The sequence below is a fragment of the Desmodus rotundus genome, chromosome 4 (genome assembly GCF_022682495.2).
Source record: "Desmodus rotundus isolate HL8 chromosome 4, HLdesRot8A.1, whole genome shotgun sequence".
Classification (NCBI taxonomy): domain Eukaryota; kingdom Metazoa; phylum Chordata; class Mammalia; order Chiroptera; family Phyllostomidae; genus Desmodus; species Desmodus rotundus.
Window position 1 is genome coordinate 25,668,894 of NC_071390.1, and position 13,452 is coordinate 25,682,345.

A 13,452-nucleotide genomic window follows, 5' to 3' on the forward strand; every position below is an offset into this window, starting at 1 on the left:
AAGGAAGCACGGGAGGGTCAAAGGAGTGAACTAATGGGCCAAGGTTTTATACGTGGTGGTGGAGCTAGGATGCAAGCCAGTCAGTCCATTCAGCCTCCAAAGCCCACACTCTTCACCACTCTGCTCTGCACAGCGCCCACCGTGTTTTAAGGGACTGTTAATTGTCGCAGCAACCCTGGGAAGGAAGGGGCCGTGCTAGCCCCATGTTACAAACCAGGAGACCACAATTCAGGGTGGCTAAGTGGCTCATCAGGGGCACACTCTTCAAAGCCTGTCTTCTGTGTTTTATAACTTCTGATGGTTTAAATTTTACATTAAGAAATCTAAGTAAACTCCGAGAGCTGCAAATAAAACTATAAAAACTGACAGTAATAGACTCAGCAAAATAGATGCCCTCCTACCTGCGCACAGCCGTATCATCCAGAAACAGGCTGCCGAAGAGGCATCAAATGAGAAGTCAACCACATACCTTCAGCAGACATGTGGGCTGAAGGCAGGAGCAGCACCAGGAGGAGAGCAGAGTTGGGGGCATCAGTTGGGGGCATCACAGGCACGGCAGCTGCATCAAGCTGAGGGTGAGCTGTGGCAGGAGGAAGCAGCAGGATGTCAGTGCTGTTCCCAGGGTAGGGAGCACACCAAGATATTTCTATGCTAAGATTTTCCCACAATGCATCGGTTGGAAACTGTGCTCACAGAATTGGCTGGGCAGATGCCACCCACCACTTTATGGTGGCAATATCAGTTCTATTTGTTAGGTGTCAACTCTGCCAGACACACTGCTTCTGCTGCTTTCACTGCACTGGTCCTGATCCCTACAATACTTCTGACATGGATATGATGATTCTCACTTTTAGAGATTTTACTTATTTATTTATTTTTAGAGAGGGGGAAGGGAGGGAAAAAGAGAGGGAGAGAAATATCAATGTGTGGTTACCTCTCATGCATCCCCTTCTGGACCTCTGGCCCACAACCCAAGCATGTGCCCTGACTGGGAATTGAACTGGTGACCCTTTGGTTGACAGGCCAGCACTCAATCACTGAGCCACACCAGCCAGGGCTATCCTCACTTTTAAAATGAGGAATATGAGTCCCACAGAGGTTGAATAATGAATAACTAGCCCAAAGGAGTACAGCTAGTGGGTAGCAGAGCAGCAGACCGAACTCAGAGCCATTTGGCTTTAGAGCCTGGACTCCTTCCCTGATACATGCTGAGGACATTCCTGGACAGGGGAACTAATGGATTCTCCGTGATTTGAGGGAAATCATGGAGGGGCGGAGTGTGCAGTTTCACCCAGATGAGCAGTCACAACCCTGAGTACACCTTAGAATAACCTGAGGACTCTATAAAATCTGTAATGCTAGGTCCTTCCCTACAAGTTCAGACTGATTATGTCTGGGGTGGGCCTTGCCTGGGCCTTGGCATTTTTAAAAAATCCCAGGTGGTTCTTATGTGTAAGTGAACTTGAGGATTTCTGCCCTTAAGGTTCATAGAGCAAGTAAACACATAGGGGAGCACCTCCTCTTAGACCCCCACATTGCCAAGGTCATCATCCACTCTGTTGGGCAGAATGCTGGGCTATCAACTCTCCTGAGCCAATGGGTCTCCATCTCTCCCTTGGCAATGCTTTTGATGAGAATCTTCTTCTAGTTTTTGTAAGTAAGTCAATGGGCAGTTGAAATTTTTTATCTAACATGTTATTTTATTCTTTTAAGCAATGCCCCAATCATTAATCTTTTGTGGCTGATTAGTGCCGGAGGTTCTGTACTTTCTAGATCTCAGTGGTTTCCTCCCAGGGAATGACCCGGAGCCCCTTTCATCTTATACTTTGTTGTTGTTGTTTGTTGTTCCTTTCAAGACAATCGATCAAGCCAGAGGCAGTCTCCACCCATCAGCCAGACCCTTCCCAGTAAGCCCACCTGGCCTTCTGCTAAGGCCAGGCTGACCTCCACTCTGCCAGCTCCAACTTCTCTGCAGAAACCTCAAGTCCCACCGAGGCCCAAGGACCTTGAGGATGAGGTACAGTAAATCTGTCCTATGGCTTCCCCAACCAAGTGGAAGGCAGGATGTAGGGTGGGGCAGGGAGGAAGGCTCCAGGACAGTGTGGACTCAGGCATGCCTTCCTCCCTCCATCCCTGCCGTCCACTCAGCATTAACCACTTTGCCCCTTCACTGCCTCCCTCTAACTCACCAATGTGGTGCTGGATGGGTGTTTTGTTTCTCTCTCTAAAAATGCTATGTATGACCTTATTGTAAGAATTTTCTACCTCTAGAGACATATGTATAATATCAACACTGGATCTCTGCCCCTGTTATTACCTTCTCCCTCTCCCCTGGCTTCCTGTGACTCTTCTCTTTCCTCTATAAGATAGTTCCCTGTCTTTATTCTTCTTCGCTTCTCTGCCCTGCCCCACCTGGCTTCCTTTCCTCCACCTTCTTTTCTCTCTGCTCCTCCGTGGTCCTCCTCTAAGATGCAGAGCAGTGGCATACGTAAAGGAACCCCTAGTCTGCAGGAAGAGCTGATAGCAGTACCTACCTTATGAAGTTGTCACAATGATTAAATGACACAACACATGCAAAGCACTCAGATGAACACTGGCAATACGTGCTCAGTAGATGTTCGGTTTGTTTCTCTCAGTGCCCACCTGGCCACCCACCAAGGCAGGTTGTAAAACCACTTTTGAGATCTGATTACCTCATATCAATGTAAAACTCCCTCCCTCCCTATATTTACCATCAATTGATTATTAACAATGGTGCCAAGACAATTCAATGGGGAAAAATAGTTTTTTAGACAAATTGTGCTAGGATAACTGTATAGCCACATGCAAAAGAATAAAAATGGTCCTCTGTCTCACACCATGTACAGAAATTAACTAAAAATGGACCTTACACTTAAATGCAAGAGCTAAAACTATAAAACTCTTACAAGAAAACATAGGTATAAATCCCTATGACCCTGGGTTAGGCAATGGCTTCTTAGGTATAACACCACAAGCACAAACAACAAAAGAAAAATAGATAAAATGATACCACCAAGAAAGTAAAAAGACAACCTATAGAACGGGAGCAAATTTTTGTAAATTATATATCTGACAAGATATTTATATTTAGAAAATGTAAAGAACTCTTACAACCCAATCATAAAAAGACAACCCAATTCAAAATGGGTAAAGGAGTTGAATAGACTTTTCTCTGAAAAAGATGTACAAATGGCCAATAAGCACACAAAGAGATGTTCAACATCATTAACCACCAGGGAAATGCAGATCAAAACCACAACTGGATACTACTTCACACCCATGACGATGGTTAGCATCGACAAGACAGACGACAAGTGTTGGTGAGCACGCGGAGAAACTGGAAGCCTCAGAAGTTGCTGGTGGGAAACAGTTCGGTGGCTCCTCAGACTGTAACCACGGAGCAATGTTCTACCACTAGGCACGTTCCCAAGAGCAATGTTCATCTGCACAAAAACTAGTACATGAATATTCATAGCAGCATTATTTTTTTAATATATTTATTGATTATGCTATTACAGTTGTCCCATTTCCCCCCCCACTCCACTCCATCCTGCCCACCCCCTCCCTCCCACATTCCCCCCCTATAGTTCATGTCCATAGGTCATACTTATAAGTTCTTTGGCTTCTACATTTCCTACGCTATTTTTACCCTCCCCCTGTCTATTTTCCACCTATCATCTATGCTACTTACTCTCTGTACCTTCCCCCCCTCCCCTTCCCACTCCCTTAATGACAACCCTCATGTTCTAGTTGTTTGCCTAGTTTGCTCTCGTTTTTGTTTTATGTGTGGCCGTTAATAACTGTGAGTTTGCTGTCATTTTTACTGTTCCTATTTTTGATCTTCTTTTTCTTAGGTAACTCCCTTTAACATTTCATATAATAAGGGCTTGGTGATGATGAGCTTCTTCAACTTGACCTTATTTGAGAAGCACCTTATCTTCCCTTCCATCCTAAGTGATAGCTTTGCTGGATACAGTAATCTTGGATGTAGGTCCTTGCGTTTAATCTTGGGTAATGTAATTATGACGTGCCTTAGTGTGTTCCTCCTTGGGTCCAGCTTCTTTGGGACTCTCTGAGCTTCCTGGACTTCCCGGAAGTCTATTTCCTTTGCCAGATTAGGGAAGTTCTCCTTCATTATTTGTTCAAATAAGTTTTCAATTTTTTGTTCTTCCTCTTCTCCTTCTGGCACCCCTATAATTCGGATGTTGGAACGTTTCAAGGCGTCCGGGAGGTTCCTAAGCCTCTCCTCATTTTTCCAAGTTCTTGTTTCTTCATTCTTTTCTGGTTGGATGTTTGTTTCTTCCTTCTGGTCCACACCATTGATTTGAGTCCCAGTTCCTTCTCAACACTATTGGTTCCCTGTACATTTTCCTTTGTTTCTCTTTGCATAGGCTTCATTTTTTCATCTGTTTTTCGAATAGATTCAACCAAGTCTGTGAGCATATTGATAACCAGTGCTTTGAACTGTGCATCTGATAGGTTGGCTATCTCTTCCTCGCTTAGTTGTATTTTTTCTGGAGCTTTGAAGTGTTCTGTCATTTGGGCCATTTTTTTTTTTTTTTTTTGTCTTGATGCGTCTGTTACTTTAAGGGGCGGAGCCTTAGGTGTTCACCAGGGCGGGGTAATGCTGGTCGCAGCGCTGTGACGCTGTACGTGGGGGAGGGGCTGAGTGGGAGCAATGGCACCCGCCTCACTTTCCTCCGGCTTTCAATCTTTCACTCCGCTACCCACAATCAAACTGGGCCCCTCTGGTGCTGGTTCCCGAGTGGGTGGGCCTGTGCACACTCTAGGCCCCTGTGGGTCTCCCCAACAACCTCTCCCGTGAGGCTGGGAGTCTCCCCCACTGCCGCCCCAACCCCCACGGGCGTTCCCAATCAGAGGTTTGAGGCTTTATTTCCCTGAGCTGGAGCCCTGGGTTACTCGGTCTGCTTCGCTCCCTGCCATTTGTCCGGTTTATCTGTGGGCGAATGTGGTGCCACGGGGTGCTAACCGCTGCTCTGCCAGCCCCGTTCTCCGAGTCCGGCCCTCTGGGTTTATCTGTGCAAATGTGGGGCCGCAGGGTCTGCTAGTGCTCAGACTGCCTGCGCCATTTGTCCCACACTCCGCCAGTCTCAGTCCCGCCACAGCCACACGAGTCCTCTCCACCCCGGTGCCCGTCTCCGCCCCTCCTACCAGTCTGGATGAATGTTTATTTTCTATTTCCTTGGTGTTGGTCCCCCTTGCTGTTCGATTCTCTGTCAGTTCTGGTTGTGCAAGGAGGTGCAGTGTGTCTACCTACGCCGCCATCTTGGTTCTCCGGCATTATTCATAATAGTCAAAAAGTGGAAACAACCCAAATGCCCATCAACTGATGAATGGATAAATAAAATGTGGTCTAGTCATACAATGGAATATTATTTGGCCACAAAGGGGAATGAAGTAGTGATGGATGCTACGACATGGTTGAAACTTGAAATCATTATGCTAAGTGAAAGAAGCCACAAAGGACTACATATTGTATGTTCCGTTTACACGCGATGTCCAGAATGAACTCATATTAAAGACAGAAGGTGGATTATTGGTTGACTAGGTCCCGGGAAGGGGTAGATGCGGAGTGACTATTGGGTACAGCGTTCCTTTTTTGAGTGAAGAAGGTGTTTTAAAATTAGATTACAGTGATGGTTGCACACTCTTAACTGTACTGAAAATACTAAATTACGCACTTTACATAGGGAAATTTAATGGTATGCAAATTAGATCTCAGTAAAGATCATTTTTTAAAAATCACTCCTTCCCTTACAATAACCAATGAATGTACAGCATTTGCCTTATTCATTCCTGCATATCTCTTAGGCTGATTACGTGGTCCCTGTAGAAGATGAAGATGAAAACTATATTCATCCCACAGAAAGCAGTTCACCCCCATCTGAAAAAGGCAAGTGTTTGTAGTCTTAAGCACCTGAACATTTCTGCCAGTTGATGGAGGCATACAAGACTATTTGAGAGCAGGCACTAAGGGGCTCAGAAATGATAGTGCCCAGTCCTCTCTCCTCTGTGGCCACAGCGTTTGCCTACTCTGACAGGTGAGCAGAGGCATCAATGAGTGAGCCATCTCTGTGTTTCATAGTCTTTACCTTCTTCCTCTCTCCTCTGCCATGGTTCATTTCCTTTGTTAAATTATGAAAGCACCTAGGTGCTTGTGATTAGCTGTGCTCACCTAGAATGGACTTCTCATAAAACCTAATACTCACAAAGTCACAAACCACCAGGTTGGTCTTACAAATATCACCCCAGGAACAATTTCTGCAGAGGACTGAAAAATAAATGAAAGAGAAAAATATGCTGTGTGTCCTGATTCTTTAAAGTTAGTGCTATTTTGGAAACATGTTGTTTGTAATTCTTCACACAATAACAAATGCAATTACAAACAAATTATCTTAAAAAGCCAGTGCCACATACCCTCAGTGGAACAGTCCCTATGTACTCTGGATGTAGTCACTCTGAAGAATGCAATCCCGTGTAAGTGATACCTTTTCAAGTAACATTACTCATCGAACAAACTCCACCCTGAAGTAGCAGTACTCGGGTTTTATTCTGCCATTATGTCGCAACTCTCTCCTGCATTCCCTAAATACCACCAATGGCTTCAAGACCCACCTGAATTCCTGAGCTACCCATCACCATGAAAATAAATGCACGTTGAACATCCCTTCCCAAACAAACCCTGCAAAACACAAAAGAAATGGTATGTGTTGCTTGTGGCCAGGAGGGTGGGGCTATTAATTTTGCCCCTCCACTATTAGGTCTAATACATGTCTCAAAAATAAATAAATAAATAAAACGAATAAACACCTCTTTCATCTCCTAGACCTCCAGTTTGGCAAAGGAAATTCCAAACCAGTATTCACTTTAACAAAATCCCTGTCATAAAATATTTGATTGTTCCTTTAATCATTAATATATTCATTCAAAAGGTGTTTTTTCCGAGGAGATTTTTTAGATGACTTATATATTTAATAAGTATGTTTCCCATTCTTTGCTAATTCTCTGGTCCGATCCATCATTTTCACGATGTATTTCCCGTACGTGCGAATCTCCTTCAGTAGGCTGCATCTATAATCATTGTGCATGTTTTTGTGTGTTTAAGCTCCCATGGTGAATAGATCAACCAAGCCAAACAACACTTCCAAGCCAGCCCCTCCTCCAGTGACAGCTTCAGGTAAAGTATATGTGTGATGTGGTGCTTTTTAAAATTGTAGAATGATTACATTTGAGAATTTGGTTTTTAATCTATTCCAAATCAGATAAACAACTGAGATCAAATATTAAGAAATAATCACTTGCTTTTTCAAATTTCTTAGTAAATGGTAACAGAAGGTCTCATCCTCATGCACTATCTGGTGGCACCAATGTCGACGGGACTCCCCCTCCCCCATGACCCTGGACCTCTGTTAGACAAGCCCTAGTTTTCATCCTACCTCACTGGGTACTTTGCTGGCTTCTCCTCATCCTGTCCCGACTGAGGGTGTCTGCACCATTCAGCCCTCAGCCCTTTGCTCCTCTTTCAGAATATCACGGTGGTTAAGAACTTGGAGTTTGAGCCAGAAAGACCTGGGTTGGAAAGACTGGGGTCACCAGCTGTACTACTTTGGGCCTGTACATCACCTCTGTAAGCATCAGATTTTCTCATCTGTAAGTGGGAGAGTGCACTACGACAGGAGAATTCTGAAACTGTGAATGCGAAACTCTTAGTGCAGTGTCTGGCACACAGTAGGTGCTCAGTAAAGAGTACTATTTTTCACTTCTTTAGGGTTCATCCATTCTTCTGGCTTTACTTCCCTTGTCTACGGTGATTATGCTCTGGTGTCCAGCCCTTACCTGCTTTCCCTTCTGGACACTGGACAGTCCCACTGCCTCCATCACCTCCCTACCCTTTGGGCATCCTTGTTCCTCTTCGCATTGCAGCCTCCAGGCTCCATGTCTCAGAGTGCCTGTGTTCTTTCCAAAGGCTGCTGTTTCTTTTTCCTGAACTTTCTCTACTATTTTAGTTGCCCTGACCCTAGTCCAGGCTTCCTTCACTTCATCCTTTCACACCTTCTGCCTGTGAGTGTCCCTGGTCATGACTTTGCCTCTAGGCTCTCTTCTCAGTCGCTAGCCTCAGCTTCTTAATGCTTCCATGTGTTGCCAGTTTCAAAGTTAGTTTTTACCATGTCACCACTACCCAAACCTGAACTCCCAGCGGTGCCTGTAGGGTTTGGCAACCCCAAAACTGAGGCCCACGAAGCCGGGTGGTACCCACACTCCCCCATTACAGCACAGAGAGGTTCAGGAGCGTCCTTCTAGCCCTCCCTGCTTCTCCCTCTCCCCTCCACCCGTCTCTCAGTCTCTCTCTCTCCCAGAGCTGAGGGCTGAACACCAAAGATTGGGAGATGGAGCTCTGCTTCCAGGGCCATGGTCCTTGAGAAAATATGAAAGAAGAGTTTTTTTTTTTTACCTTTTCCTATGTTCATATCTTGTGCAATTGTTCACCCTTGTCACAAGTTCTTGTCCTATTTATCCTCTCCCTTGAAACCCAAGGGCTCTTTACATTTGGGGAGTAACAGTCAGAACCCTCTTACCCAGCTCATTTAACTTCTGGGAGCAAATGTCAACACACCAACCTAACATCAGTATATCATTATGGCTTTGGTCCCAGCTGAAATGGAGACTCCTCACTCCGGAGAAGGCCATTGTCACTGGAACAGAAAATCTTTCATGGAAATAGATCAATGGAGGCCTACACTTACCTTTAGAAGAAGAGTTTAATAATCTCTGCTGTTTGCATCCTCAAATGCCCTTACCAAATCAGGGCTTTTCTTCCTAAAACACACGCCATACTCCAATCATTCTGTATTTCATGGGTTCTACCTTCTGGTCTTTGTGTTCTCGCTTTTATGTCATCAAACCCTACCCATCCTTCAAGGCCCAGTTTGAGGTCTCCCCTCCTGGAAGCGTCCTATGGTTTCTGCAGCCCTGAGAGAGCTTTCCTTTCCTATCTCATCCCACTTGCACTTAACCCCATCCCTGTTCTCTAATTACTGCGTGTCTGACTCTGATTTCCCTAACTAGTCTGCAAGCTCCTTGAAGACATTGCCTTAAATGTCACTTGCTCAGGAGGCCTTTCTTGACCCTGTTTTTGCACTGAGTCCCCTTGGTCTGCACTGCTTTAGTTCCCCACACTCCATCCTTATCCCCTAATCCCTCCTGAGTTCTCTCTCTCCCCTAGAAGACTCTGGTGTGGTATCTGGCTCACAGCTGTGTTTCCAGGGCCCAGACAGGACTGGCTCAGAGTAGGTACTGAAATGGTGGATGGGTCAGTTGGTGGAGAGAGTGGCTGCGCCCCCAAAGCTGGCTGTAGTTAAGGAATCACATGGCACCATCACGAGGGCATTAGCCCATTGGATTTATTATTCTTTCATTTTCTATGAATCAAGTATAGCTATATTTTAACACTAGAGCCATCAGATAAAGAAACCAAACCTGAACAAGAAAACAGTGTCCTGATTATATGATTGTTGGATACAGACAGGAGGAGAAAGTACAGGAGAGGAAAGGAAGTAAGATAATTTGAATGATTAGACTACTTGCGTGTGTCCCTGAGTAACCCTCTGTTACACGTTAAAAGCTTCCGATGGTGCCTTCATAGACGTCATGAAGGGCTAAGGTTTCAGGTTGGTGACACACCTTGTCGCTTGCCTCTGGTTAATGTTGCTTTTGGCTCTTTGATGACTATTAGGTGCTCGTGAAGGATTATGTAGGGAATTAGGTGCAGTGGCAGCCTCTCCATCCCCTTTGTGTTCCAGACTGAGAAGCCCTGTAAGAGGAGTGGGCACAGACTCCAAAGCCAGAGAGCTCAGGTTCTGGCCCTGATGCTTGCGAGGTACCAGACTTCTAACAAGCCAAGTAATGTCTCCATTTGCCAGAGTCCACCTCTGAAACATGGAGGGGAACATGCCACTTATGCCGACTGTGAGAATTCAATGAGTAAATACATAGGAATCACACTCCTAAAATGATAGCTCTTTTTCACTTCTTATTGTTCTCATTCCGAATCGCTAGTTTAACCTGCCCAAATTCATGAACAGTCTGGCAGAGCATCCTGCACACATCTCGGGAAACAATTGTGTTTCTTCCATTTCATGTAAAGCTTTATTGTAAATCAGGCTTTCTCAGCCTCAGCACTGTTGGCATTTGGGGCTAGAAAAGTCTTTGTCATGGGGGCTGTCCCGTGCATGGCAGGATGTCTAGCAGTTCCCCTGGCCTCTGCCCACTAGATGCCAGTAGCACCCTTCTCCACTAGTGACGAGGCAAGATGTCTTCAGACATTGCCAAGTGTCTGCGGGGGCAAAGAACCACTGCCTTAGACCAGCTGAAGGATTCAAGCTCATCATGATTTATCTCTCAATGAGTATTTAGAAGATAGTGCAAGCTCTGGCTGATTTGTAGCTTTTGTCAGAAGAGGGTAGACAGAGCTTTTATTTCAGAACTTCCTTTAAGTAAATAGCATTGTAAAAGTATTCTATATTCTTATTTCCTAAAATAGGGAAGGAGTTTTGGAATGTACAATTGCCTGCTAATATACAAGTTGAATTGTACATATAACCCAAGTTGTTCTGAAGTTGTTAAATTAAATGCCTTTATTTTGAAAGAGTCCATGTGGTCCCTGAGACTAAGAGCTGCTTCAGATGGTGTGCAAGCCCCTAAGGACAGTAAGGTGTCTAGTAACAGCTAAACGACATTAAATCCCAAGGGCTTAGAATGCAAACATGGAATCATTAAGAATTAAGGAAACTTACCAACATTGTATGTAAAACTGAAGAAGAGAATGATGCATAAAATATATGTGGTAGAAAGAAAAACTAAGGGTAAATTGTTTTCTTAGTTGAGAAGCTTTGGTGAGCACCCGCTTGTACAAAGCCTACACTGTTATATCAAGTGTTAACATAATTTTTTGATCAACACAATCAAAAGAAAGCTAACTTTCACTTTCATCATTATACTGTTGGACATGTCTCCCTCTATTGCGTCCCCAAGTTCTCCCTTGGAGTATTCCAACCAAGAGCGTGGCTTTGTCAGAAGGCAAGGGTCCTGACAGTGAGGAGGGTGCCAGGTGGTCCCACCCAGACCCGGAGCAGTGCCAAGGGTCACTGGCCTGTGAGATGGAAGAGTGGCTCTCCATTGCCCCATGTGCATCCAGGAAAGCAGACCGCCGTTTCACTAATCTTTCCCCAAATGAGGGAGAAGCAGCAAGTGAATCTGCATGCCCAGTCAGGCCCCAAAGTAACATTATGAGGTACTGGCTGGGGAAGAAAGTGCCTACATAGGATTTAAACTCAAATGGCCTTGGTTTTCAACCCCAGCCCTGCCTTTTAACCTCTCTGAGACTCACTTGGCTCCAGCTGATGTTCAGTGAGACTTAGAGATGGTGCATTTAAAGTACCTGGTACAGAGCTCAGGTACTGGGTGGTCGACAACAAGATGCTAAAACAAAAAGAGCAGTAATCATATTTACTGAGTTCCTTTATGAGTTATAATTTTTCACTCCTTTTTCACATGCAATTCAATGAAATTTGTAAATTATTACATTTACAGGGTTTTGTAACCATCATTGCAGTCCAGTTTTAGAACTTTTCCATGCCCACTTCAACTCCGAAAGATCCTTTGTGCTCATTTGTGGTCAATGCTGTTCCCACCCCCAGTCCCAGACAACCACCAGTCTGCTTTCTGTTGCTATAGATTTGCCTTTTCTGGATATTTCATATAGATGAAATTATATAACACGTAGTCTTTCCCATCTGGCTCCTCTTACTTAGCATAATGTTTTTAAACCTCAAATACTTTTAATCCCTTTCCAACCATATTACTTTATATTTAGCTAATATTTTACATTTTAAAAGTTGCTCTGTGTTGTCTTACCACAGTAACTCTGAGTCAGGTAAGGTAAATGGTGGTGTCCCCGTTTCGCAGAGGGGGAAACTGAGACATGGTGGCTTGTAAGAGGTCACTCAGCCAATTTTCTGGCAGAGAAATAACCAGAACCCTGTCCTCCTGGTGTAAGACCACAGGTTTTCCACCAGCTCTGTCCTCCCCCACCAGCAGAGGAGAAGGAGTATGCCCTCTGATCTGATCACAGAAGTTATTTATAAGGAGGGAAGGGGAAGGAAGACGTTGGCAGACTGTTTGGAGATATGAAGGAAAGGGAAGCTCAGCAGAACAGCTGGGCAGTAGATGTGACAATGATAATGAACTCAGGACAAATGAGCCCTTGGCATTTAAGAAGAGGGAAACCCCCCTGGGAGGAAATTCTAACTGAGACCTTCTTCACACTTCCTTATTTTTCAGACAAGGTTTATTGTTCCTCTTCCCTGAAATCTTCATTAAAATCTATGAGCAGCCAAGTGTATTTTCAGGGTCGGTGTCAGGTATGAAGAATTTGAAGAACAGTATCAATTTGGTACAGTAGCTAATGAAACATAGTAGGACTCATACTACATACTCAGACGACATTTCAGTTTAGTCACATGGAATGTTACAAATTCCAACTGTAGTTTCTTTTTCAAAACATTTTTAAAAATCACATCTAGGTCAGGTGACATGTAGGAGTTTCCTGGGAGGGGGCATTTTTTTAGAGAGTGCTGGGGAAGGCGGCTCACGGAATCAATGCCACCCACTCTGTGCCGCTGAGTGCTTATGCAAATGGGCCTAACAGAAGAGCTGTGTGCGGAAGATATTGGGAGCAGATTGCAGCATGGGGAATATGGTCACTATTACTGTAAGGGCCATGCATGGGGCCAGGTGGGTGCTTGAAGTACTGCAGGGGCCCCTCTGTAGGGTGTGTGATCGTCTAGCCACTGTGCTGTGCATTTGAAGCTAATACAGAATAATACTGAATGTAAACTGTAATTGAAAAAAAGAGACAGAAAAAAAAAGAATTGTGTGTAGAAAAAAGAGCAGATGGATGGTGAGGGAAAGCCTGAAGGCCTTTCTGCTAAAGTACAGGAGAAGAAACTTTACAAGCTCTCTTTTTAATACTTTTTTAAAAAATAGGAACTATGCAGGTTCATTTTATTGGTATATTTCTTTTTTTTGAATGCTTAATTTTATTTGTTTCATTATTTTAATTTTTTAAATTGTTGTTCAAGTACAGTTGTCTCCATTTTCACCCTACCACGCCCCCTGTTGCATATTTTTAAAATATATTTTATTGATTATGCTATTACAGTTGTCTGATTTCTTTTCTACCCTTTATTCCCTTCTGCCCTGTACCCCCCTCCCACCATCATCCTCCCACCGTAGTTCATGTCCATGGGTCATACATGTAAATTCTTCAGCTTCTCCATTTCTCATACTATTCTTAACCTCCCCTGTCTATTTTGTACCTACCATTTATGCTTCTTATTCCCTGTACCTTTT

General features: G+C 44.3%; 1 protein-coding gene across 5 annotated transcripts in view; it reads left to right on the top strand.

Moving 5' to 3' along the window:
• BLNK (B cell linker) overlaps positions 1 to 13,452 on the top strand; it is a 76,404-nt gene that overhangs the window by 42,942 nt on the left and 20,010 nt on the right. For all 5 annotated transcript variants that reach the window (XM_045197486.3, XM_045197485.3, XM_024563176.4 and 2 more), the window contains 3 exons: positions 1,857 to 2,017; positions 5,854 to 5,935; positions 7,148 to 7,219. In XM_045197486.3, the coding sequence (XP_045053421.1) occupies positions 1,857 to 2,017; positions 5,854 to 5,935; positions 7,148 to 7,219 (315 nt within the window). The remainder of the gene's footprint in view (positions 1 to 1,856; positions 2,018 to 5,853; positions 5,936 to 7,147; positions 7,220 to 13,452) is intronic.